At 32.2% G+C, this 27,683-nt stretch overlaps 1 protein-coding gene and 1 pseudogene across 1 annotated transcript; one reads left to right on the forward strand and one right to left on the reverse strand.

Annotated features, from left to right (window-relative positions):
- The first annotated feature begins 3,774 nt into the window (after positions 1-3,774).
- On the forward strand, positions 3,775-8,908 carry LOC105797705 (beta-fructofuranosidase, insoluble isoenzyme 1-like; annotated as a pseudogene).
- Positions 8,909-13,851: 4,943 nt separating this feature from the next.
- Positions 13,852-20,340, reverse strand: LOC105799663 (kinesin-like protein KIN-5C). The gene is made up of 23 exons (XM_012630334.2): positions 20,061-20,340; positions 19,818-19,947; positions 19,537-19,695; positions 19,078-19,427; positions 18,843-18,981; positions 18,651-18,748; positions 18,412-18,568; positions 17,754-17,823; positions 17,561-17,637; positions 17,228-17,281; positions 17,039-17,119; positions 16,858-16,969; positions 16,692-16,778; positions 16,434-16,609; positions 16,183-16,344; positions 15,975-16,082; positions 15,607-15,765; positions 15,439-15,522; positions 15,160-15,365; positions 14,971-15,072; positions 14,667-14,776; positions 14,373-14,524; positions 13,852-14,293 (listed from the first exon to the last, which is right to left on the reverse strand). The coding sequence occupies exons 1-23, from the start codon at positions 20,117-20,119 to the stop codon at positions 14,096-14,098; spliced, it is 3,030 nt and encodes a 1,009-aa protein (XP_012485788.1). The 5' UTR covers positions 20,120-20,340; the 3' UTR covers positions 13,852-14,095.
- Between the last annotated feature and the right edge of the window lie 7,343 nt (positions 20,341-27,683).

Raw genomic sequence — 27,683 nt, forward strand, 5'->3', positions numbered from 1 at the left:
AATGTGTTTAAACGTATATTTTCTTCCAATTTAAAATTTTGGAAAATTTATGTCTAAAAGTAAATGTTGTATAAAAAAATGTTATGCATAAAAGTCATAGAGATTAATATAATTCAAGTGTTGAATATTATAAATTTAAAATTACAAGTTATAAATATAATTCAAGACTTAATTAATTGAAAAATCATTACACAATTATTATATACATGGGTTAGTATTTGGTACGTTGAAGTGTATTTTTTTTTAATTTTATAAGTAGCTTAAAAATTAGCATTTTTCTATTTTTAAATATTTTAATATAATTTTATAGGACATTTGTCAATACTAGGTCAAATAATTTCCATATATATATATATATATATTAAAAATACAATTAATTTCCATAAAAACGTCATTTTAATTAAAAGATATTTATTTTATTTATTTAAGAACTTTAAAATTTTATTTAATATAATATTTATTTTCTTTCCACAACATTATTCTTTATTAATTTTGTTTAGGATTTAATTTGATTTGATTATTAATTGGTTTGATTTTATTCTTAATAATTAGTTTGACCATTTATTTTCTTTCCATAATAATATTTTAGGATAAATTGTGATTTTTGGTGACATAAGAAAATTTGAAATAAAAAAATAAGAAGATGTACTAAAATTGAGTATCAATAATACTTAAGGAATAAATCCATTTTTCCATATAAGTAATAATGTAATATTAAGATTTAAAAGATGCAAATAAATTTGTTATTTTCTTTATTCTAGCTTTGAATTATTATTTTTTATATTATTTCTATTTTAAATATAATTATATATTTTCTCTATAAATAAAGGTCTTTATTAATAATAAAGTAGAGCCATTTTATAAGCATCTCGTTACTTCAATATAGTATCCAAGCCTTCTGTCTAGTGACATGGTTTTCGATCCTAATCTATACGTTACTTTCTTTTACCCTTTCATTCAAGTGAGCATATCCTTGGATCTTCATATGGTTCCAACTATTTTCCTTTTCCAATTGAAACAATGTCGACTCTTGCTCAACAAAGTCAACGAATCGACTTTCTTTATAACCAACCAATCATTGTGTAGATAGAATTTTTCGAATCAATTACAGACATCGTGTGTCAAGTCTGACTAACCATAAGCCAAGTCGAAGTTACCATGGGTAAAAATAATGACATCATATTTGTGTCATAATTATTTTTATTTAACTAATTTAAATTAAATTATTAAGTGATAATATTAAATGATTATTTTATCTTTAGTTAGTTAAATTAATAAGAGACAAATAATAAATAAAAGAGTTTAATCTTTGTGGATTACTTCAAATGAAGAGTTTATATTCCACAAGAAATTTCTAATTTTACTTAGACAATTGGTACTATAAAAGGGGTTACCTCTAGGTCATTGAACACATTCACAAGTTCAAAAGTCTTGAAGTTCTCTAAAGAAGACTCTAGAAAAAAATTGAAGAACTTGAAGAAGTTCTAACAAACATCATGTTAGTTCTAAAGAAAAGTTGTCTTCCAATCAACAACTGTTTCTAAAGAAAGTAGCCTATTGATTTAATTTAGCCAATAGAAAATAGGCTAAACCCATTTTTTTAAAATCAAGCTTAAAAGGTTGTTGAACTCTAGACAACTCTGGGATCAAAGCTCTCCCCAATCTAGTTACACCAACACAAAGGAGATAAAATTCGTTTTCAATATTAAGTCTAGAATACCCTTGAAGCAAAACCATCCATCCAAGATCAAGTCTTGGAGACCCTTGGATTCAAACTCTCTCCAAAGACCCTTGAACCCAGTCAAATCAAATTCTCAATCAAGCATCTTGTCAAACTCATCCTCAAGATCAAGTCTCGACAAACCTCAAAGTAAATTGCATCCTTCCAAGATCAAGTCTAAACAATCATTGGAATAAAAATCCATCAAAAAGAATAACCAAAGGGGATTTCTTTGCAAAGAAATTCAGCGATTGTAATTTCTTTTCAAAGTTTATAAATAAAATTCGACAACAAAATATTCAAGTCAATATTCAATTTGAAATTTGTGTACAAATTTCTCGCACGCCCAGTGTGACAATCTCTATCCTTCGTCTCTTTTCTCAAAAAGATAAAGTTAAAAGTTACAATGGACTCAAAGAATATCATCATCAGCAAACTAGCTAGCAAAGCCACTTAAGCTAATGCTGCAACAAATCAATCCTCAAACCCAAAATCTCTCAATTACCTTTGTTTTCCAATTCAATCCTCGGAAGCTTAATTTCCAACATTAAAGGATATATATGTACATACTTAATGTGCATGCATAAAGGATGCAGTTAAAATAATATATGGATGGGATTTCATATTATTTTTAATTAGGAATAATTTTATCGAAATTATTAAATAATGGTTTAATAATTTTCAACCAAATATACATGTTAAGGAATTATGAAACTTGATAACCTTATGGTAAGGTGTCACTTTTTTTTTTAGAAGATTCTTTAATTAACTCCCTCTATTCAATATGGGATTTTGAATAAAAAGAAGTTATATACAATGCATACCAACGTTCCAACGGGATTGAGCCGCCTTCTTTCATCTCTTCCATTTGTGCGACTACACCAAATTTATTAGGTGCATTGCTTTAATACCAAATGAAAAAATTGAAGTTTGGTAGTGAGGTGTGGCAAGTGATTTGAGCATACAGATTGGTACACCAATAGATAAACATAAAAATAATAGAAGATATAACATAACAGGTTGTTAACACATGTCAAACTTAACTTACATCCATGAGACCTTACCCAAAAATCCTTACAAACCGTTGCAACCTCTCTATTATATTACACAATGAACTCACTACAAAAACACTCACCTTCCTTACTAGAGGTATAAACTAAACATTGAGAAAGTGAAAGTGAAAGCACATAAAAATATCCCTATTGCGCTCTACATTCAATCCAAACGGAAATGCCACTTATTTATAAGCCATCATAACCTCATCCAACTAAAGGATAAATGGGCTAATATATATTTTATTTATTTGTTAATTATTCATAACTTTAAATTATCAAGAAATGAATTCAATTATCACAAATTATCCTCCATATAACCTTCATATTTTAACTTATTTTAATCATCAAAATCTTCAGTAGTATCCATAAAAAATTGCTTTAATTACATAACCATGATCTTCAACTATCACTTAATGCTACCAATTTTTATGAATAAAATAAAAAAAAAAGTACCCTTAATCAAAACTACCAATTTTATAAGACACGGTCTACCTTTAGGTGTGGTACAAGATGTTACGATATTTGTTCTTACATTGCCTGATATAATGTAGCCTATGCATCAACACTTGTACATACCACCTCCTTCACTATTAGGAGATAGGACTTTTTTCCTAAGCGAAAACTCGGATAGACCATCCATTCAAATGGCTCTTTTCATTTTTTTTTTCATGATCATTCACTCGTTTTTGTGTGAACCACCCCTCTTCTTATTTTTGCCTCAAAAACTATTTATTTATTTAACTTTTTAAATATATTCTCTAGAAAGTATAGTCTAACTAAATCTCTTGGGGAAGACAATAATTGGTCAACATCCTCCTTTTAAGTTCATATGCAACAGAATATACATATTTACATTTAATCTAATTTTGTATAATAATCCATTCAATGAAGGTAATTAATATGACGAAAACCAATCCGGTTTTTAGACCTCTCTCATAACGTTATAAATCACCGAATCAAATTTAGAATGAAGCATGAAGTTGTAGCTTTACCACTGTGATGGAAGTTTCAAAGTCTCTTCGTCTTTGTTTAATAGTATGGAATGTTATTATTGCAATACTCAGTTTTAACAACGGAGTGGAAGCTTCTCATGGGATTTATCCTGAATATGAATCTCTAGCTGCATCTACGGTTAGGCAACTCCATAGAACAGGTTACCACTTTCAGCCTCCACAGCATTGGCTCAATGGCACGTTCTCCATCAATTCTTTAAGAATCACGTAGCTCTACGTAGTAGATCATAGCTTGGAAATAAATAAATAAGGATTTTAAAAACCAAGATTCCAACTTGTAAATTGATTGAATGTCATCTCTTATATAAAAGAATTTTACTTTCACGTTTGCTGAGGGTGAAGGTCAAATGGATAGTTTCGTAGTGGCAGCAAACATGCCCTAATTAATATGAAATCCTCATTACTCGGTGGACGTATCTTGTAAGAACTAGTTAGCAACTGCCAACTTTATTTGCTTTTTGTTGTTTAATAATGGTGGAATCACGCGTGCCATTACAAAGCTAAGCTGTGTCACCACGACAAAATGCTTGAAAAGTCATTTTCTTTACCTGCTTATATATGTATATGCACACACTTTATATCACTTCTTCATATAAAATGGTCGCGGTGAATCCTTATTAAGGAAGACTTCCATTTTGAGGGGAAAAAATGAAACATAGTACGCACTTTATGTCCTTTTCTCCCCCACTATACAGTGTTCCTTTTTTTAGCATAAAGAAAATTAGGGTTCCCCTCATCCACATAGAACTTAACCAGAACCATGAAAAGAAAAAGAATTGGGTTCGGCAGTTTGGAGGAGACACAAATGTACTTTCCCATTATAATTTTGGATTTTGTTGTCAAAGTTGCATAATCTTAAAAGTGGGTGGATATCAACTTCAATGGTATTTGTGTAGTAGATTCATATCTGGGAAAGTAAAATTCAATTTGATTTGAAAAAATTAAAAAAAATTCAAACGTTGAGTTAATTAAATTGAGTTATTGGAATACTCAAATAAGTAATTCAAGTTTGGGTTCAAGTCCAGCTGAATTTTATAATTTGAATAACATATTGATGTAAATACCCTTTTAATCCCCATCAATTTTGAAAATGAGCAAATTGGTCTCTCTCTTAACAAAATTACAAAATAATTCAAAATAATTTTAAAATTCCAAATATTTATAAAATATCCAAATTTTATATTTTTTAAAATTTAAAAATTATAAGAATATATAAAGAAAGTTAAAATTTTAAAAATATTCTAAAATAATAATTGTGAGACCGAAATAAGTTAATTAATGATTTAAGTTTATCAAATTAAAGTATATTGATTTTTTTATCTTATTTTGCTTTGAAAAGGTTTTCAAATATATATGTTTTCAAATTTATGTGCTCTAACATGGAATTAGTTATGTTGTAACAAAATTTTAATTTGACATTTTAATTTTCTAATTTAACTTAAACAATTTCACTCGATTTGAGTCAACTTAAATTTCATTTAACTCGATTTAAAAAATTCAAATCAAATTAGGATGATAAAATAAGACTCGTCAATTTAATTAACTTAAAATTTCTTCACTTAATTTAACTCGATTCGATTGAGTCCTAATATATACAAATCATCTTAATCCTTTAAATATCAACAAAATCCGACTATTTTATCATAACTCTTTATTTTTGCATATCATTCTTTTTTATTTTGGATTATTAAGTCTTTATTTTATTTCTTGTCTTCAAAGTCTACAACCTTATCATTATATTCTTTTTTAGATTTTTAAAACCCTTTGATTTTTAAAAAATATTTTAAGAAATTGTTGTATCAAATTAATTTTCGAACTCTTTTAATTTCTGAAATTATTTTGTTGTATTATTCTTTTTAATATTTTGAATTATTAGGTCTCTATTTTTTTAATTTGTATTAAAAATATAACATTTTCAGTATTTTATATCATTTTATATTTTTAGACTTTTGATTTTAAATTATTTAAGAAATCAACGTATCAAATTCTTTTTAGCTATTTGGCTTAACTTTTTAATATTAGCTTTGTTTTAGATTGCTAAACTCTTCTTTTATGAATTTTTTATCCAGTTATTTTACTCTCAACTTTTAATTATTTATGTAAAGGTTAATTGAAAATTGTAGATAAAATTTTTCTTTTTAGGTTAACCAAATGAAAGGAGTTGAAATTCCTTTTCTTTCGTTTTCCTTTCCTCTATAAAATTTAAATATCCAGATAAAAATAAATATGTCAACCAAATAAAAAATAAATATATCCTTCCTTTCTTTGGAAAAGGATTGTATGAAACAGTGACCCCACTTATCTGTATCCCTTTTTCAATAGTTTTATGCCACATCATCATTTTCATCCTGAATTTCAATATTTTCATCTTAAAAAAAAATCAAATCCAAATTAAAATTCAGGATAAAATTATCGATGTGACATAAAACTATTGGGAAGGGATAATATTAGAGGTACTCATGGGCCGGGCCGGGCCCATAAAAAATTTTGGGCCTGGGCCCGACCCGGCCCGAAATATGGGCCTAAAATTTTTCCCAAGCCCGGCTCGGGAAAAAATCATAAGCCCGGGCCCAGCCCGGCCCGACCCATTTTTTTAATAAATACCAAAAATTTATTTTAAAAATTAAAAAAAATATTTTAAAAATATTTTAAAATTAAAAAAATTATTTTAAAAATATTTTAAAATTAAAAATAAATATATTTATTATACCGGGCCAAAAAAAGTTGTGCTCGAGGCCCAGCCCGTTTTCTAAACGGGCCTCGTTTTTTTGCCCAAACCCATATTTCGGGCCTATATTTTTACCCAAACCCTCTCATATTTTGGGCGGGCCGTCGGGCCGGGCCGGACCACCCGGCTCATGAGCACCTCTAGATAATATTCATGTTTCATACAATCCTTTCTCTCCTTTCTTTTCTTTTCTTTTCCTTTAATATTATTTATCTGTAATAGATTTTCAACAAATAATATTTGAAATATATAGACGTAAATATCAAATATATATTAAAAATGAATTTAGACACCATCAATTCTATCATGCTGTTATGTTTTTTTTGGATATATGTTCTGGTTTCTTTCTTTGCTTTGGTTCTTTCTCATTGGGGGCGTTCAAAAAACTGAAAATTTCCAAGGGTAGATCCAAATGGAGTGTAATATTAGTCTAGTTTCCTGTAATTGAGCAAAAGTAATTTATTCTCACAATTCATGTGTTTATATGATACAGCCCCCATGTTTGTTTTACCAATACAATCCCAAGGGGTCAGTGTGGGGCAACATAGTTTGGGCCCATTAAATCTCAATAGATTTGGTGAATTGGGAAGCCCTTGAACCAGCAATCTTTCCTTCAGAACCCTTTGACATAAAGGGCACTTGGTCAGGTTCAGCCACCGTTTTCCCTGAAAGTAATCCAGTAATTTACTACACAGGGGTAGACGCCAAGGGACAGCAGGTTCAAAACTATGCCATACCGGCAGATAGAACAGATAAGAACCTACGTAAATGGGTAAAGCCTAAGGAAGGGAACCCAATGGTGGTTGCCGATAAAGAAATTAATGGCAGTGCCTTTCGTGACCCTACAACTGCTTGGCAAGCGAATGGGTATTGGAATATATTGGTAGGAAGTAGAAAAGGCAGTACAGGGGTGGCCTATTTGTTCAAGAGCAAGGATAAAAAGACATGGACCAAGACGGCTCGTCCTTTGCACGAGGTCCCTAACACAGGCATGTGGGAATGTCCAGATTTTTTCCCTGTTTCAACATCCCATGAAAAGGGATTGGATTTTTCTGAACTAGGGAAGGATGTGAAACATGTTCTGAAAGTGAGCTTAGATGTTACAAGATTTGAGTATTACACAATTGGCACCTATTTCCTAGACCAAGATAAGTATGTTCCCGACAAGGGCCAAGTTGATGGGTGAGATGGACTTAAATTAGATTATGGAAATTTTTATGCATCCAAGTCATTCTATGACCCTGTGAAGTTCAGGAGGGTTGTATGGGTTGGGCTAATGAGTCGGATTCTAAGGAAGAAGATGTTAAAAAAGGATGGGCTGGAATTATGGTACTATCTTCATTATTTTATATGTTGTAGGTGCTATAGTTATCAACTTATTATAAACTTTAATGCCTTTTTTATTTTTTATGATTCTTATTATCTCAGCCGATTCCAAGAACACTGAGGCTTGATCCCAGTGGAAAGCAATTGTTGGTATGGCCTATTGATGACATTGAGACTCTGAAGGGAAACAAGGTCCAGATGAGTAATCAACAGCTTGAAACTGGAAAGCCTGTTAAAATCAGTGGAATAACTGGAAATCAGGTTTGGTCCCTAAAAGAAACTATGACAAACATAAATTGATTGAATGAAATGGAATGAGTATCCCGTTTTATATCTCCTTGGATCTTTTTTGCAGGCTGATGTTGAAGTCACCTTCTCAATACCAAACTTAGAGAAAGCAGAGCCATTTGATCCTAGCTGGAAAGATCCTCGAGACCTTACAAAATGAAATCCAGAGTCCAGGGTGCCATCGGTCCCTTCGGTCTGCTGGCATTCGCTACAGAAAAGCTAGAAGAATTCACTCCAGTTTTCTTCAGGATATATATTCAAAGCTCAAAACAACAAACATGTTGTTCTCATGTGCTCTGATGCAGAACCGTCAGTCAACCTTATTCCTCCATTATATATATCTATATACATAACACACACACTCTCTGACCTCATACTTTTTTTATTTGATTTCGTTGTTGCAGTTCCACTGTGATGACTAATGTTTACAAACCAATGTTTGGTGGGTTTGTAGATGTTGATTTGTCTGATAGAAAGCTTTCACTTAGGAGTTTGGTATATATGAAAAAGCCTTTCACTATTTATTTCGTTTTTATTTAGTGATAAGGTATCATGCTAAGTCATGCATCAAATACTATATTTGTTTTGGCAGATTGATAACTCGGTGGTGGAGAGTTTTGCGGCGGGAGGCAAAACATGCATCACATCCAGGGTATATCCAACGCTAGCAGTATTTCAAGATGCTCAAGTGTTTGCATTCAACAATGGAACTGAACCTATTACTCTAGAACACGCAAGTGCTTGGAGCCTGGAAAGCCCTCGGAAAATGAACAACTGAACCACTTTTCTCATTCAAACAACACGTTACACTTCACTAGTTTGTAACAACGTGGTAGTTTAACGGTAATTTTATCATTATTAGGATCTTTTGTGCTAATTCTATCAAACTTTTCGCAATTTCTCTCTTTTTCCAACTCCCATTAAAATTTTCTCACGAATTTTATTAACTAAATTTTTGGATAAATTGGAAATTAAAATTAAGGGCTAAAAAATTAAATATTAATTTTAAATTATAAAATATATTTGGAATGTTCCTTTCACTCCAAAAGTTGCATCTTCTTTCAACTTTGTATTTTTATGGGTTTTCTTCCAATTTGTCATTATATTAGTACTTTTTGTAATAATGTTAATTTTTGATGACATTATAATCTAAAATTTGTAATAAATCATGATTTATTATCCTTACCAAAACATGATTATTATTCTCGCCCTTCGTTAGAATAGTCATTACATTCATTTTAAAAATGTCATCACAAAGATACCATTTACCGACATTATAAGGCTCAAGCAAATAAGAAGAGGCAACATTATTATTCTCATCCTTCGTTACAATGGTAATTACATTCATTTTGAAAATGTCATCATAATTCATAAAGATACCCCTTAACGACAATTATACCACTTTTGATAAGTACAAATTTGTCACTTTCGAAGACCATTTTAAAACCCTTTTTGCTCGATAACGATCCAGACGCAAGGTTCTTCCTAATATCTACTCATAGAGTATATTGTTTAGGGTGAGAAATTTCTCAAAGGTCATTTGCAGAATATCTTTTCTAATGTCAAGTTCTTTTGAAGTAGATGCATTCCCCATGTAGAGTTGTTCTCCATCCACTAAGTTGAGAACATCCTCTTTTCAATACAAACATGTCTTGTGGCACCAGTGTCAATCCTCCATTGCTCAAGATTATTGATCAAGTTGACCTCAAAGACAACTGCTGACAAGTTCATTTCTGAAACTTCCTTTAAAAGTTCATTCCCTTTTGTGACATGGGCTTAAAGAATATTTCCTCTCTTTAACTTTCCAAAAGAAGTTTTATTTATGCAATCCTTGGTTTGATGACCAATTTTGAAGCATACAAAGCATGTGCCATGAAATTTCTTATGTTTCTTTTTCCTTTTATGACAAGCTTTTTCTTTTGGGTCTTATTTGGTTTCAAACCACATGTCCAACCACATTTACCTTAGAGGCTATTGAAGAATAATTTTCAATCTCAGGATGAGATCTTCAACTCTCATTTCCTTGCATTTATGCTTAAGGTTGTTCTTGAAATCATTCCAAGAAGGAGACAATTTTCAGTTATTGCAATACTTGAAAAAATTCACTTAAAACGATACCTTCAACAAGAATTTCATGCAAGATTAGTTGAAGCTCTTCAACTTGGCTTATTACAGTCTTTGAATCAACCATCTTAAATCAAGAAATTTTGGACTATGAATTTTTTTCAAGTCCTATAGTGTCTTTGCACTATTAATGGACCTATAAACATCATAGGGTTTATTGTCCAAGCCATTCAGAATGTAATTCTTGCATATGATGTTATTGCGCATCCATGCATTCACAGTAGCAACAGTTGTGGAATCAGATTTTGTTTTTGAGAGTTTCAATTCATCCTTAATTAAGAACTTAGCCAAGTTTAAGGTATTCAAATAGAACATCTTTTGTTACCACCCTACCACTTCAAACTTTTCATGTTTCTCACCATGCATCAATGAGGGTAATAGTGGACTCCTCCCTTCCGAAGAAGTCTTAGTTGTGTTAGTTAAAAATCACTGCATTTTTTATTAAAAAATTGACAACCCAACAAAATAAACAAAATAAAATTTTTACCTTAAGATTGTTAGGAAATTTAATAATAAAAATATAATTTTCTGTTGTTAAAACTAAATAATTATTTACTAAGAAGTTACACATTTATTGGTCAAGAATATATTTTAAGAATCGAAAACTTAACATTGTCATCAAAGATTAAATCTGTCCTTAGGTCGGAATTGTCCGTCACTTGGTGCACTAGTTTTGATGCAATTGTCTCTAAGAACTTCAACATCACCTCAAAAAGTTACACAATTTGACTCCACTGTAATAAAGTCTTAAAAGATGAAATATATAAAGGTAATAAATCTTTTAAAAGGAGAAATTAAATTTTCTTTAATAATCTCCTGGAAAAACCACGAATACATTGAAGTGAAGAAATACTTCACTATTTATATTAGTATAAAAATAAAACGGACAATTTTTTCTTAATTAATTCTAATTCTAAGTTCATAAAATTACAATCATAAATTGTATATAAAACTTTTTAAGGCTTCATTTAGTACATTTTCTACTTCTTAAAAGATTTTTAAATTGGGTAAACTCTACCACGGGTCACTTTAAAATAGTGTTATTTTGATTTTGGTCACTGATTTTTTTTGTCAATTTAGTCATTTAAATAAGATAATTGTTCAAATTTGTCACTACCATTAAAATTTTCGTTAATTCACTAATAGATCACTGACATAGCATTTTTTTTTACTTTTGACTAAAGCTAGGGAGCTCTTTATAATTAGTCCAAAATACTTTTTTTTTTTTTTTGCAACATAAAAACCACCAATCCTCATGTGACACCCCACAACTGACCCGATCGTTGGATCCAAATGTGTGATATCACATTACGTTACCAAAGCAACTCAAACTAACTTAACATAAATTCACAAAATTGAATTTTTATTCCTCGTTTAGAACAATAAATACATTCATGATTAAACACATACATTCATAGTACATAAGAATCAATTTTATCTACTTACGGGATTATAAAGAGTTGATATCAGAGTTAGGACTTGAATCCAAACTCAAATGTCAAATTTCAAGTTTATGTCTCGAGACAGGTTATGAATTATTTTGGAAATTTTAGTTTTGAAGTTAATAAGTCTCGAGACACTACATGTGTCTTGAGGCAATGTCATTTATGTCTCGAGACTTGGTATAAAGACTAACCTCCCTATTTTCCTATTTTTGCTGCGATGTTTGAATATCTCAAGACAAGGACTCTTGTTTCAAGACCTGAAACAAGGCAAAAATTAATCAAGTTTCAATCTATTTCTGTCTCAAGACAAAGACCACTTGTCTCGAGACCTAGGAGTAATTGTCTCGAGACTAACTAGTTATGCCTCGAGGCATCAGGCTCTTGAATGCAAAAATTAGGATAAATTTATTGTAATGGTCTCGAGATATATTCTCCCTATATCAAGACTTAATGACCAAATGGTCAAAATCCCACTTCTAAGTGTCCAAAACCTTAGCCAATTGAACCCAAACTCGCCTAAAACTTACCTCAAACCACAATCATCAATTTAACCCATCTAAACACATTCCAATATCACCAACACTTAACCAACCAATTTACACAATCAAACCAACATAAACAAGCATAATTAAATAGTAGTCAAAAGATAATCCAACCTTTAAAGCATTATGGATCACTTACCAAAAGTGCTAAAACTAATTTAGGCATCAAACTAACCAAATTAGGTACATGCTATATGACTTGAAAACATATATATACATACAAAATAGGACCGTAATAGCTTTCGACCTGAGTTGGAGAGTTGAATGCTTGACCATGAACTTTTATAGCTTTTATCCAAAACTTATGCACAGAAACAAACAAATTCATACATTGAATAATTGTTACTAAGTAGTGTTAACATAACTTGAATTCGTTATAAACATAACAAATCTAATAAAAATAAATAACAAAATAACTCAAGTTAACCAACCAACATTTCACAATAGCATCTAGGATACAAATATACTAATAGATCATTTATCATTTCATCTTATTCACATCAATGTTTTACTCAATTTCTTGATATAATTTTTTATGCAATTGTCAGGTATTTGCATCTAGTTTAACATATCAAAACATGAATCATTTGAACATTTTTACTTCATCTCAGCTACACATATCTGTACAAAATTTGTATTGCATTTTTAAGCCTCGTTAACATATATCGAACTCATGGACGGATACTCAGATCAATCCACCAACATAATAAATACGCACTGAAGTGTTAATCAAGCATAAATGCACTAATCTCACCAACCACACCAGAACGCTCTCGTACCCTTAGGGTGTTTGAGCTAGTGATTTGTTCTCAACCCTCAGGGTATTAGAGAACTATCACGATATGTATGCAAATGGCACTGAATCTTCCACCTAACAATACAGACCCTATGGCCTTCCAACTATATTCGTGACTCTATTCGACAACATTAATAGGGAAATATCATCATTATTAATCATATAATATCATCAAACATATACATGTATATTCATTCAACCAATTGATCACAAATCATCCAATCAAGTATGTAACACCCTAAATCCAACCCAACCGTTAGATCCAAGCTACACGATACTACATTCGTTGCTGGAGCAACTACAAATTATAATACGATTTAACCATTTCAGCATGCTAGCAATACAAAATATATTCACCATATGTTATTTAATTATTTTCGAGTATTATACAAACAAAAACTCTTTTGCTAGCTCAAGGACAAATTGGGACAAAATTGTAAAACTTACAATCAGATTGATATCGCAACTTTAAGGGTTCCTCATCACAATGCAACTCACTAACTTGATCTCACCACAACATTAAGAACCCAACATCAACCATCTATTTTCAAACAAATCCAAATATCCAGGATCTAAATCCATCAACCACAAAAAAAAAAACAAATTCAAATAGTGAATACCAAAGAATTTTTATTAGCACCCACACTAGATCTGCAGATAATTAAAATAACAAAATAAAAATATTATCAAACCCAAAAAAAAAATCAAATATCTATAAATTTTTAAATCCACATTATATCCATTATCAAATCAAATGTAAATTTTAATTTTAATTTTAATTTTGAGGATGAAAATGGCAGATATGAAGAGCTGCTGAAGAAAATGCAATGTTACATGAATTTTGAATAAGCCTTAACCCAAGTGTGGGATTCAAGCTCAAGTTTACTCTATTCCGAGCTTAATATCGTTAAATCCTGAGAAAGGATTATTCGTACTAAATCCCGAGTCGATGCAATACACCTTACAATCTTCACAACGATGATTGATAGTAACAGTGAGTTTACACTAGTCATACAGATATAAATATAATTTCCAGAATGAATCAAACACCACCGGTTCTAATTGATTTGAGTAAGTGGTGACCGTGGTATTAACGATGGCTTTAATTCCTTTGGCTCAAATGATTCATATGAATTGTTTTCACGAAATTCTTCAACTAAAGTTTCCATTGGCATGGCTCGTAGTGATTCAATGGTCCCTTTGCTTGGAACATCTTGATCATTTCGTATTGGAGTCGTCCCACTTGGCTCATAATCCTGTACAATTAGTTTTTGAGTATCAAATCTCAAATCAAGTCACCATGGTTTAATTTCAATGCTTCATCCATAAACATACCATATATCTTAGCTGGAATGTTTCTTCTGCTCTATGCTTGATTGATGAAGCTTGACTTGAATGGCCATCCTGGAATGTTTCAAGGCTTTTGCTATGAGCTTTAATGGAGTCCACAATTCCGCGTGTAATTCCTAGTTCTTGCTCTGACATACCTGTGTAAACAAAATTCCACCAAAAATATAATTCATAAGAGGATTCCAGTTCCGACCTAACTTTTGCAACAACAAATAAGTGATGTTTTACATAGAATATAAAACCCTACAATCTATATGGAAAAAGAGAAATGGAACTCACTATCAATGTACTGAAGGGTATCATCAGTATTCTTCAAGCCATCTTGCTCAGCTGCAACGCGGGCACTATCAATCTCAGCATCATGCTGCTCATTTGCATCAGAAGCGCTCCTGAAAGGAACATATGAAATTAACTTCACGGAGACAACAAACAGCATCCTACAATGGAACGGATTATGGTTGTGCACTAATTTCCCAACAAAAATTAGATCTACGTAGAATTTATTTTTAATACGGGGAAAAATGAACTAATTTTGGATCCATTTACAACGGAAAAAAGACCGCAAAAGATGTTCCCCACCAACCTGATAAGTGATACCATATCTGAAACATTTTTTCTACCCATCTCATTCACAGATTCCTGAGTACACTTGCCGTGCTTGATTGCAGATTCAGCAGTAGACGCACTTTAAGTAATAGACAAAGAAAAAGGACAAGTCAAAACCAAAAAGTGAGGAGAAACGTATTCAAAATATGAACATGGCATAGTTTACCAATGCTGTAGGAGTTCCTCGATACGACAATGTTTGGCAGCTGAGTAATCAGCAGCGTCCTTAGCATCATTTTCTGCTTGCATGGAAAATGCTTGCCATTTGCGTTTTGCATCTGTTGTAATGCCCTCAATGGAGGAAACATGTCCATCTAAAAATGTTTTGTTTGCGACAGCACTGTCTTTGATATCTACGAGCCTTGCATCCACCTGCCACAGAAACCATTGCTTAGTCTTCAATAAGCGTAAAGGAAACTAGAAACCAAATATAGAATAAACATACCAGCTCTTTTTGCCGACGAACATGGCTATAAACAAGATTTGTCATATCGGCAATAAGCTTCTCTGCATCAAACTTCGATTGCTCCTACATGGCATATGCTTGGTGAATAAAGAAATTTCGACCATATAAATATATCTCAGGGCTGGAAATATAGTATGTCTATTATACCTCATAAGCCTTCTGGAAGCTAGCAATACTCTTCATTTGAATTTCATCAGCTTCCACAGCATGATTCTCAACCCTCATAGTCTCTTCCGAAAGCTTATCCAGAATTCCACTGGTATAATCAGAAATTTCCTTTGTTTGCTCAATGCTAACATGAAACCTCTGTCAATAAAAAATAAAATCAGCAACGACAATGAAATTAATATCAAGTGAAAAAAGCAATGTAGCTATGCAACCTATCTACAGATAATTATGCCAACATAAATAGTACAACCAAAACAATAAATTTGGCAACAAAGATTCATTGCAGAATAAACGCATGTCCTCTACTGCTATGGTCTAAAAGGTGAGCTCAAAATTCAGACACAAACCTGACGTAGTTCCTTTGCAAAAATAGCCATTTCTCCCTGGTGAGTTGCAAGTGTACCCCGAAGATCATCAAACATTGAAGCTGCTTTACTAGCCTCAGATGAAAGGAACTGATCCATAGTTCATAAAGGAGAAGGAAACAATTAAACCAAGCAAAAACTCCAAATAAATTAAATAAAATCCAACCAAACTCGAGATATCACCACTTACCTCATCTATGGAATGTGCATTTGAAGAAGCCAGAGTTGAAACTTCATCTAAGGTAGCATTGGAGCTAGCTTTGTGCAAACGCACAACATTTTGGATTGCCTCTATGTGGGAAACATGCAAAGCCCTTGCAGCAGTCACCTTTTTCTTCATTTCCAAGATTGCCTAAAAGCAGGATTTATGAATACAAGGTCACCGGAGCTATTAAATGAAATCCACATCAGAGGCTCATTCCAGGGGAAAACTTTCAATACCTTATCATGTATGTCTGTAAAACAGCAACAGAGTTTCTCAACACTCTGAAGGTGCTCATTTTGCTGAGACACTGATGAGGCCACCAGGTTGCAAAGAGAACCAATTTTTTGGGCTAGTTCTACTTGGAAGTTGTTAACCACTACTCTATTATCAGAGTTCAGTTTGTCTTCTCTTCCTATTAAGTAAAGCATCATAGGGTCATATTTCTATTCGTTTATATATGCTACGTTAAGAAATAACTAAGCTGAAGAGCATACCAATTTTTAGGAACAAGGAAGCATTATCCTTAAGAGCTTTCTCCAAGTCAGACCTTAGCACACAGGCTTGATGTGCTAGAGCATTTTCTATTTTTAACCATTCAAAAATAATGTAAGCAAAAAGTAAATATTAATAGTCAAAATTCAAGTAGATATTGATATGTACCTGCTTTTTTTTGTTCACATATAATAAACTCTTTCTCCTCCAACTCATAGCGACACTTCTTCAATTCTTCTTCAGAGTTGGCGAGCAATTTGACGGTTTCGTTCAAGTTTTTCTGTACTTTCCACCTATTAGCATGAGCCCATAAAATAAAATATCAGCTAAAAACCTTAACACAGTTTACCTCAGTCATCTCAAGTTTGCCAGTCAAATCAGAGCATTGTCGAACTTGGGCAACATATTTATCTTGCAATTCCTGAAGTTGCTGTGTTCAAAGGGGAGAAAAAAAAAACAGAAGACAACTTATAAGCTCTACAAATCAAACAAAAACACCAAGGATCTGGCTTAAAAGTGACACCAGACAAAGGCTAACCTTCTGATGTGTTTCTAGAAGGACCCCCATTTGTTCAATTTGTTCAGCCATTGCCTAAACAAATGCCAGATGACCACATGAATGATAATGAATAAAAAGAAACATTTAGTAGCCCTGAATAACCAGAGTACTAAATAAAAAGATTTCAATTGTACTTGTATAGAAAAAATCATATATAGAGTAGACAAACACACAAAAGTTTCCAACAATAGCAAAAGAATATCATATAGAGAGAGTAGACGTCAAGGAACAATACGAAGTAATAGAACCTCTCTTACAGGGGTAAACCTACACTCTTAAAGCTAAAGGGGAAGTATGAGCCAAACTGCACACCTTTCTTTCACTTTCCTCTTGGTAATACCGCTCTTTTGGAATATAAACACCATTTTTTTCACGAGCAGCATACACCTCTGAAGAAAATGGACATCAAAGAATGTATAATAGTCAATATATATTGTAAAAGAATATTGAATTGCCCCATACCCTTAGTTGTTTTGACCAGCCGTCCAATAAAGAAGTAGCTTACCTCCCTTTAGGCGTTCAATTTCACCATAGAGGTCCTTTATAAGAGTTGATTTCATCATTTTTTGATTAACCTACATAAAGTGATCGATAGTTTACCTGTTAAACCTTTTCTCATTTGCAAACATCAGGTATCATATTACTAGCCAATAAGAACAAGACAATCAGTTGCATAGTAAGAACAAGATAAAACAAGTGGATATTTTTATAGCAAAACGATTGCGTAATAGCAACATATTCAACTTACATTCAAGATATGGTATAGACTACGGAATAATTACTTCCCTCCACAGGCAACTATTAGCCCACGGCACTTAATGAATAACAGGTACTAAATGAGAAGATTAGAAACCAAATTTAAGTGCATGGAACTCGGAGAGAATTCAAAGTGCTATCCGGAGCATGAATGATACATCAGTTTCAAGGAACATAAACCTTCATTTATCAGACTTCATTTTAAAGCAAACAATGTCGCAACTTGCAAGTCTAAGCAATTCCGGCATAGTTTGTAGAAACTATAGCAGGCACTCATTACCATTGACATTAAATTTTAGCATGCTTCTAGCTATTGTCTAAGAAAAAAATAAAAAGAAAAAATGAACCCACACAAAAGTGTGACATACTAAAGAAATTGACTTGTCTAATGATTGTGTACAACAAACCTCAGGTTTATTTTTTATATTTTTTGCCCTGTGTGCATAATCCAGTGTACTCAAGGTCTCCTCAAGACAATGGACAGCAGGAGAAACTGTAGCTATAATGCAAGTCTTTGTCCGTCCCCCGAGTGAATCACGAAGTAATCGAGTAAGCTTGCTATCCCTAAATTCCCATTAAACTAAATAATTAGAGAAGAACATGAAAGGAATATAGGTGTCAAGCAACTAAATGAGGCGTTTCAAACCTGTACGGAATATGCCCAAGATGTTCCACAAGGGCATTTATAACTCGTCCTAAAGTAAGTAAACTTTTATTAATTTCACCGGCTTCTCTTGCACGACCCTGTAAATATCAACATCAAACGAAGCATTAATGATTTAAAGATAATTTGGTAAAAACTTCCAAATTGATTAGCAAATATACAAGAAATACATACATCCCTAGCACCAGAACGAGATATATTTTCTGATCCTGCTAAATCAACCAAATTCAGCTTCCCACACTTTATAAGCTCTTCACCTTCGGGCGTAGCTTCCTTAATATGAATTGTAATAGAAAATAGAGAATGCGACCGACTGAAATAGACCAAAACATCTTAATCAACAAAAACTGGGAAAAAGAAAAGCTTAACTACACTCAAGCTTATATAAAGCAGACAAAAGAACCATTACCTTGATTGCTTATTCAACAAAGTCTCAGCAGTTCTGCGCTTAGCAGACCCTCTTTCAAGCAAAGTAAATATCTCACTAGCACTTGTAACAATTTCTTCTTCTAGCCCTCTCACAAGAACTCCCCCTTTGCCATCTTCCATCAATGGCAACTGCTTCTTCTGTTTGTCCTCCAAAGCAACTTTGGAAATTTCTTCAGGCGCAAGTAAATCAGTAATCTCTTCATTATACAGCTCCAAAAAAGTGACTTTCACACTGTATTCCGCATTCTGACCCTCCAGTGTATCAAAAATCTGTTGAACTGCTCTTGGAATGACCCCTGCCTCCGCTGGCAATTCGCCATTAGGACCCGTCTGTCACGTTTTTTAGCATGGATTTAACAAACTAGAACACTTAATGGCACAGGGATAAAGTTAAAAATGAAATTAAAACAAAATGTATAGATAATAAATCTAATACTACCTTCGCTCTTTTGCATTCACCTTCCATGGTGTAAGTTTTCCCAGTACCAGTTTGACCATAGGCAAAAATAGTACAGTTAAAACCTTCTAAAACTTCATTTACAATTGGAACCACTGCTTGCTCATATAGATCTTTTTGTTGTGCTGATGGCCCAAATACCTGGTTACGATTACAAAAAGAATAAAACAAAACAAAACAATACAAATTCAAACATTTATAGCAGCAAACAAATCAAATTATAATATTAATCAATTAAAAATTAATAATCACAAAAAGGATACCTTATCGAAAGTGAAAACTCTATCAAAATGTTTTCCGGCGATGTTCTGAGAAACGGCGACTTCTCGTTGGTACTCATTACACTTCACCACTTGCGGCGCATTATTCCGTAACTCCTCTTCGCTAAACGGCCTGCAAAGTTAGTTTTTACCCGCAAAAAAATTAATCAAAATATATGAAATCAAACAAAACTAGAGGATCAAAGAAACCCTAAGTCGAAATACGAGTTAAAAAGAAGCGAAAACCTGCAACGAAGGAGGACTTGCACGTTGACGCCTTTCTCTTTTTCGTGGCGACCGGACATTTTCAGTCGTCGAAGAGAAGGAGAATCACACGAACCTATTTTTTATTCTTTTTCTTTCTTTCAAAATTCTTTCAGTTCAGCTGTGTTGTTCTTATTCTGCTACTGTCTCCGTTTGAATTTGATTCGTTCTCTCTCTCTCTCTCTTTTCTTTCGTTTTTTCGGGGCGGGGGGACTTTGTTTATGCTTGTGAAACGAAATATGAAGAAAGAGCGGGATTCCGAGTGATATTTGAATTTTTTTGAAGAAGGCGCTTGGTCAGTAAGGTGTTAAATCGAACCGCTACGTTTTTCCTGGAAATTCTAATCTGACGCTCAATATTTTTAAACTGATTGTACTGACCCTTATGACCTAACTAAGCTTGGCCCAGATAAATTACACCTGGACTTAGCCCAATATATTTTCATGGGTTTCCTTTGACCGCTTTTCTTTTCGTTTTTTAATAATTTTTTATCGAGTATATATAATAAATTACACCTAGACTTAGCCCAATTTAGTGCCAGTTCTTCATTGTTTTTGAAAAGTGCGGTGAAAAAATATTTTTGAGAAGTGTTTTTGAAAAAATTGAGTGTTTAGTATTGTTGTCAAAAAGTGCTTTTGATAAATAAAATGTCCATTTTAGACATGATATTATAAAGTAACAAATATGTATTTAAATAATGTTCAAATTAGTTAATATTACGATATTTTATCAAAATATAAAAATAATTTATTATAACTTATTGTTAATATTTTAATATATAATATTAATTTTAAATATTTCTAAGTAATTAATATTAATTATTTATTAAATTTAATTAGAATATATAAATTATATTTAAATATAATAATTAAATATTTGTAATTAGATATTGACACAATTGTATTATTATAAAATTATTTTTATTTTTAATTAATGCTTTTAACACATTTGTATTATTTTATTTTAAAATGTATTTGAATATAAACTCAGATTAGATATTAACATAACATAAAAAACATAAACCTAACAAATTAAAATATCACATATATTTGGATTGAAGTTTTAAAAAGGGATAATATTTATATATCAAATATAAATACTAAAAATTTTACAATAGCATTTACAATTTAAAGTGAATTCATTAAACTAGAAGCTATAGCATCTCTTATTAATTCCATTTCAAAACCACTTAAATTGTTTGATTCACCGTCATCATCACTATCATCGTCGTCGTCGTCGTCATAATCACTTTCTCGACCATGCGCATTTTCTGAATCAATATTATTCTCATATGCTCAGTTAATATCTTCGTATTCCATAAAATCTGCATCATTTCGACCGACATGTTTTCGGATAAAATTGTGTATCGTCATTGTAGCAACAATGATCATCGTTTGCTTTTCAAAACTATAACTTGGCATATCCCTTAAAATGGCCCATTTTTTTTTCAAAACATCAAAAGTTCGTTCAATCACACTACGTAATGATGAATGTGAATGATTGAATATCTCTTCTTTACCAGATATCGGTCTACCTCTACGGAAGTCAGGTAAATGATATCGCTGACCTCTATATGGTCCAAGATAACATTTTATTTGAGGATATCCAGAATCAACAAGATAATATTTTCCTACAAGTCATAATATAACAAACAATTAATTCAAGAATTTTTTTAATAAAAATAATCAATTAAAGAACTTATACTTTATTATTTAAAAAAATCACATATAAACAAAATATCTAACCATTTGGAGGATGCGGAAATTTGTATTTTGAATCTCGAATTGCATCAAGAAATATTCTAGTGCCATGTGCCGATCCTTCCCATCCAGCCATGACAAATGTGAAACACATATTAAAATCACATACTGCCATAACATTTTGAGTCGGGATACCTTTTCTTCCAATATAGGGAATTTGTTCATTTGGTGGAAGAATAGCCGCAATGTGAGTACCATCAATTGCACCTATGCAATCCTGAACAAATAATTATATTACTCTCGTGCATATTTTTAGTCAACCAAATATATTAAAATATAATAATATAAAATTAAATTTTAACATTAAAATGCGGCATATATCTAGAATCATTACGTATTTGTTCGGGTATTGAGCTAAAAAAAGGATCTTCGGGTGCAATTAGATCAGTGGTCATCCTTGAAACTTTCTCAAGCACAACTGTAAAGTGTCGACTTATTGTTGATCTGAACATTTGAAATCTTTCTCGACATTGGGAAACTTTTGCACCGGTGCCCAAGATGTATAAAAAAATTCCCAACATTTCACTAAAATATATGTTTCTTGAAGTTTGCAAGTTGTATTTTTTCTCCAAAACTCTCAGCAAACTTGTGAATATCATTTTAGACATCCTAAAATTAATCATACAACGTGATTCGTGACCGTCAAGGATCTCTCGGATCCATGTCTCACCTGACTATTTTGAATCCATGCATGGTTGCCTCAATATATACTTCTCGTAATATAATTGCACGGAAGAAGATGCAATAACAAATAATCGGTTAAAACATTCCATGCGTTGTAAAATCTCTTTCTTTTTCCTTTCATCATCACTTTCATCACTGCTATAATCCTCAACTATACTCATCACTTGTGAATAAATTTTATATCCAAAATCACATATAAACAACTATTGATAAAACTAATTTAGTAAAAATAAGTAGAACATAAATTCAATATCTAAAGACCAAACATAAACAACTATTAATAAAACTAGATTACACATAAATAAGTAGAACATAAATTCAATATCCAAAAACCAAACATAAATAACTATTGATTAAAACATAATTCGCTTATGCCATTATAACTAGAAGATTACACATAAATAGATATCTTTGAACCCTAGAAGATCAGAAAATTTTCAACTATCCTCCATTTCTGTCTTAAGCCACAAAGCTCTAATATTGGGATTAATTGATAAAAACATAATTCGCTTGTCCTTATTGAGCAATAATCTAAGTGCGAAAAAGTATAGCAGACTAGCTTCTGGAACTTCTTCCGACATGCTATCAAGCATTTTGACTGCTTGTGGAATACCATATGAATCCATAACAGTGAGTCAAACTAGATGTGGCTTGACTCATATTCTCAGCTGCATTGCATAATTTTTCTATTTGACTGGACAATCTTGCAGCCCCTCCAATTTGCTTTGAGGATTTCTTTCTTCCAGTTTTAAAATGTGAACTTGACATCTTAGGATTTTTTCTTTTTTGACTGTTTCCATCAATTTGAACATCATTTGAAATGTGAACATCATTTGAAATGTGAACATCATTTAAAATGTGAACATCATTTCTCATATTTTCTTCTTCATTCTCTTCAGGTATTTCGTTGTTAACATCTTCAAAAAAATCACTACGGAGTGTACCAGAAGAAGGTGGCCATGCTTTATCACCTGTTGCAACTATCGCTATGAACATTTGATCCAACTTCCCTTCGAATTCAATATCAATGCCCGATGTTCTAAATTTTTTAGCTTCAGGCACAACCTACATATAAAATGATTGTTTAATAACAGTAATTATCAATAACCTCATAAATAAGAAAAAAATAAAAAATATTCAGAATTATTAATGTACCTGGAGCCTACTCTCCCACCATTCATCCGATGCATCAACAGTTCTTTTTATAGGATTTCACCCTAAACCAGTATCTTCGCCTTTAAGTTTCTTCCAAGCTTTCCATTCTTTTTTTAAGGCATCCCACCTATTTTTAAGTTGTCTTTGTGAAAAACCCTTGTCCGTTTCTTTCTCAAAGTTGATCATCATTTTCAACCATCCATCTTTTGTGAAATGAGTACCAGGCCTATTGCCTTTCAATATCTCTTTAATACAAATATCACAAAATATCTCTGTCAATCTCTTATCCCACATTACTTTCACTTTTTCATCAATAACTTCAACCGCCGAAGTACTCATCTATTGTGTATACGAACAGATTCGTTTCAGCCAGTAAAGCAATCAAGAAAATCAAATGTCACATAAGTATATATGTTTACATGTGTATCAAAAATTTAACTATATACATGAACAAATAACAGTATTAATGAAGCTTGCTGCCTACCAGTCGGGGAAGGGTCATTTTTTTTCCACATTAAATTATTGGATTTATTATAAAAGTTGAAGCCTTTGCTTTCAATCTTTATAACTAGCACAACACACATTCTTTCGCATATTGTATTTGTAATAAAATAAGTAGACGAGAAATATTCAGAGAAAAAGGTATATTTGGACGTGTAGTAATTGATATTAACAGGATTACAATTGTCAAGCCTTAAAAACAGGCCTAACCCAAGCTATGTTTTTCTTTCTTCACATAGACTCTGCTAAAAGTAGGTTAAATTTCTATATTTATGATTAACAAGCCCCACTTCCATCAAACTTTCTGTCACTTTCCCTAGAAAACTTTTTTAACATGCTAAGTATCCAAAGTGGCCTCCGACTGCCTTCACTTGCCTCTCTTATACAATAAGCTACCATTTCTTTTCTTTTTCTCTTCTTCTTATGTGTATTTTTTTCCATTGTTAATATTTCTACCTCAAACTTTATATTATTTTTAATAATTTGTTTACTTAAATTGAACTTATCCTTTCCAGTAGTACATCACAAGCGATCTTTTTGTGTTGGAAACACCAAGCTCTTGGTGATGGGGCAAAAATAGGAAAGGTTTTAGAATTGGCTGGTGAGAACCTATTTGGATTTCAGATTATCCAAATCAAAGCCCTTTTAGACGGTAGAAAGAACAAAGCGGTAAGAATTATTTAGGCAAGGCAGACTAGTTCGGGGCTTAGGGTCGATACTGTAAACTTTAACTTCGGTGAGTCAAGCACGGTTAGTGAAAGCATCGGTCATAGGTCGACACTAATGAATGAGTTGGAGCAAACAAAACCGCCAGAAATGGAGTTCAGGGGGTCAGAATAGTCCTTGGTAGAGCTCGGAACAGTCATGAGAGAGATTATTGATAACATTAAGCACGACAACAAGCTGAGAAAACAAGCTAGTGAATAAGCAATGGTGGTTGAGGATTTGGCTAAAATAGTGGGCGTGCAAGCAGAAATTAACTGCTAATTTGATTTGTTTTTTGTTGACTTGTTACCATTATATTTTTTTATGGACACAAGTCTAATGTTTTGGAATTGCATGCGTACTGGTGATCCTAGGTTTCATAATTTTGTGAGGGAATAAATGCGAGATTTTAATATTGATTTATTTTGTCTTGTGGAAACCCAGATCAGTGAAAATAAAGCTAATGATATAATTGGCGATATCAAAATTCATTTCAAATTGAATCTAGCGATTTTGCTAGGGGTATTTGGTTTTTATGGAATGATAACATATATATGGAAACCATCTATCTACATGCTCAAGTGATCCACATAAGAGTTTGTAGCAAGAAAGGAGCAACTAGTTTCATGTGTTCAGCAGTTTATGCGAGTCCTCAAGCTAAGGTTCTGGACCTAATTGTTGAATCTTTTAACGAGCCTTGGTTTATAGCGAGTGATTTTAATTCATTTTGGATAGTTCGAACAGGAAAGAAGGTGCAGCTCGTGTGGTATTTGGTTGTGATTTATTTCAAGGTTTTGTTTTCAATCATAACTATCTTCTTAAAGATCCAGCACTTCAAAGTTCTATCCAATCTTCAAGCAATGCCTTGAACATAAGTTCAAAACTGGCCTCAGCATACTACATATCTCATAAGAACACACACCCCAACAAAAAAAAATATATCCAACCTAATCCTTAGGAAAGATACCCTAAATCAATCCCAGATGAAAATCAATCTCATAATAAAGACAAACAAAAATATACAGAATAAGAGAAGGAGAAAAGAAAAAGATAAACTCACCGGCAGAGGGTAGAGGAACAAAGAACCAGCAGAGGGAAGAACAAATAACCAGCAGAGGGCAGAGATGAGGGCAAAGAACCAGAGTAGCAGAGGGCAGAGAAATAAAAAACCAGCAGAGAGCAGAGTGCAAAGAAGAGTACTGGGCGTTCGTGTGGATAAAAAAGTAAAAGAACCAACCCAAAAGCATTTTTTGACTGAAAAGCTAAAAAATTTTACTTTTTCATCTGCCCAAAAGCACTTCTAATAAGTTGGGAATTTGCTACTAAATGAAGGTTGTTCTTTATTGCTTTTCAGAGAAAAGCACTTTTCCAGGTAAAAGCTCATCTCTTAAGCAATGAAGAACACAACCTTATTTTCATGGGTTTCCGTTCACTGCTTTTCTTTTCTTTTTTTAATAATTTTTTTATCGAGTATATATAATAAATCAGGGTAAACTATCAAAATAGTCACTTTTGTTTACCTCAAGTTATATTTTAGTCACTATTATTTGAAATGTAACTTTTTAGTCACTTAAGTTAACGTATTATAACATTTTAGTCACTGAGTCGTTAATTGTCTTTGACAGTGTAATGGTAAGCTGACATGACACGTTACATCATCATTTTAAACAACAATTTTAGGTTAAATTATACAATTGGTCCCCATATTTTTCATTTTGAGCAATTTAGTTTTTTTTTTTGTTTTATGTTCTTTTAACTTTCCTTTTTTTTTCATTCTTTTCTACTTCCCCCTCTGTTTTCCTCCATTCTCCATTTCTTTTAACGTAGTTTTTCTATATTTTCCATTTGTTAAAACTTTTTTACGTTTATGGAAAAAATAAGAGAAAGCTGAAATCAAAATGAAACTTGCTTCATATATTCTCACCCCACAATTACAAACCCTCGTCATCCATCATCGTTTTAACGAACCAATTTGGATCTCTCAATGACCTAGTCCACAAGCTCGCCTCATTCAAATACCTTGCCAGTCATGACTTGTGGCAGTCCACCTTCAACAAAGTTTCCCGAGCTTGTTCCCTTAACCTCTTAACCAACCCTTATGACCACCTTATCTATCTTACCTACAACATTTTCGCCCTCTCGAAACTACGTTGTTTCACAAATTCTTCAAATGATCTCTACACTCTTAATGACTAAAACGACCATCATACGAAACCTACCCTCAACTTTACCCAAACCAGTTTGGTTCCATGCTCCCTTTCTCTCTTAGGTTCATCCATGCTCAACTTCCAATCAAGCTTGCTTGAGAATATCCAAAAAGGTTGAGGTCAATTTTATTGTTTGCTTAATTTTATTCATCAAAAAATAAAAGAAAATGGAAGAAATAATCTACACTATTCTATATAAGTTTGGAAAAGAAAAAATTTTGTTTTGAATGTAAATAATTCAATTTATGTTTAGATTTAATTAAGAATATGGTTTTTTATATTGATTGGTTAGATCCAATTTTAGTTTCAAAATTAGGTTATACTCAATTTGAGATTTGATTAAGAATGATTGATATTAGGTTTTCAGTGAAATTTAATTTAGGAATCATGTGAAAGAAACAATGATTTGGTTTATTTAGTGGGCAAAGATTATGTTTCGCCGTGAAGAATATGAGAAGAGAGAAAAGCAAAGGGAAGAAGAAAAGGAAAATAAAGAATAAAAGAAAAAATTAAATTGTTTAAAAAATAAAAGTACGGGACTAGTTTCAACAAATGGGAAATATAAAAAATTACGTTAAAAGAAATGAAGAAGG

Source organism: Gossypium raimondii, chromosome 9 (assembly GCF_025698545.1).
Source record: "Gossypium raimondii isolate GPD5lz chromosome 9, ASM2569854v1, whole genome shotgun sequence".
In the NCBI taxonomy this organism is placed as follows: Eukaryota; Viridiplantae; Streptophyta; class Magnoliopsida; order Malvales; family Malvaceae; genus Gossypium; species Gossypium raimondii.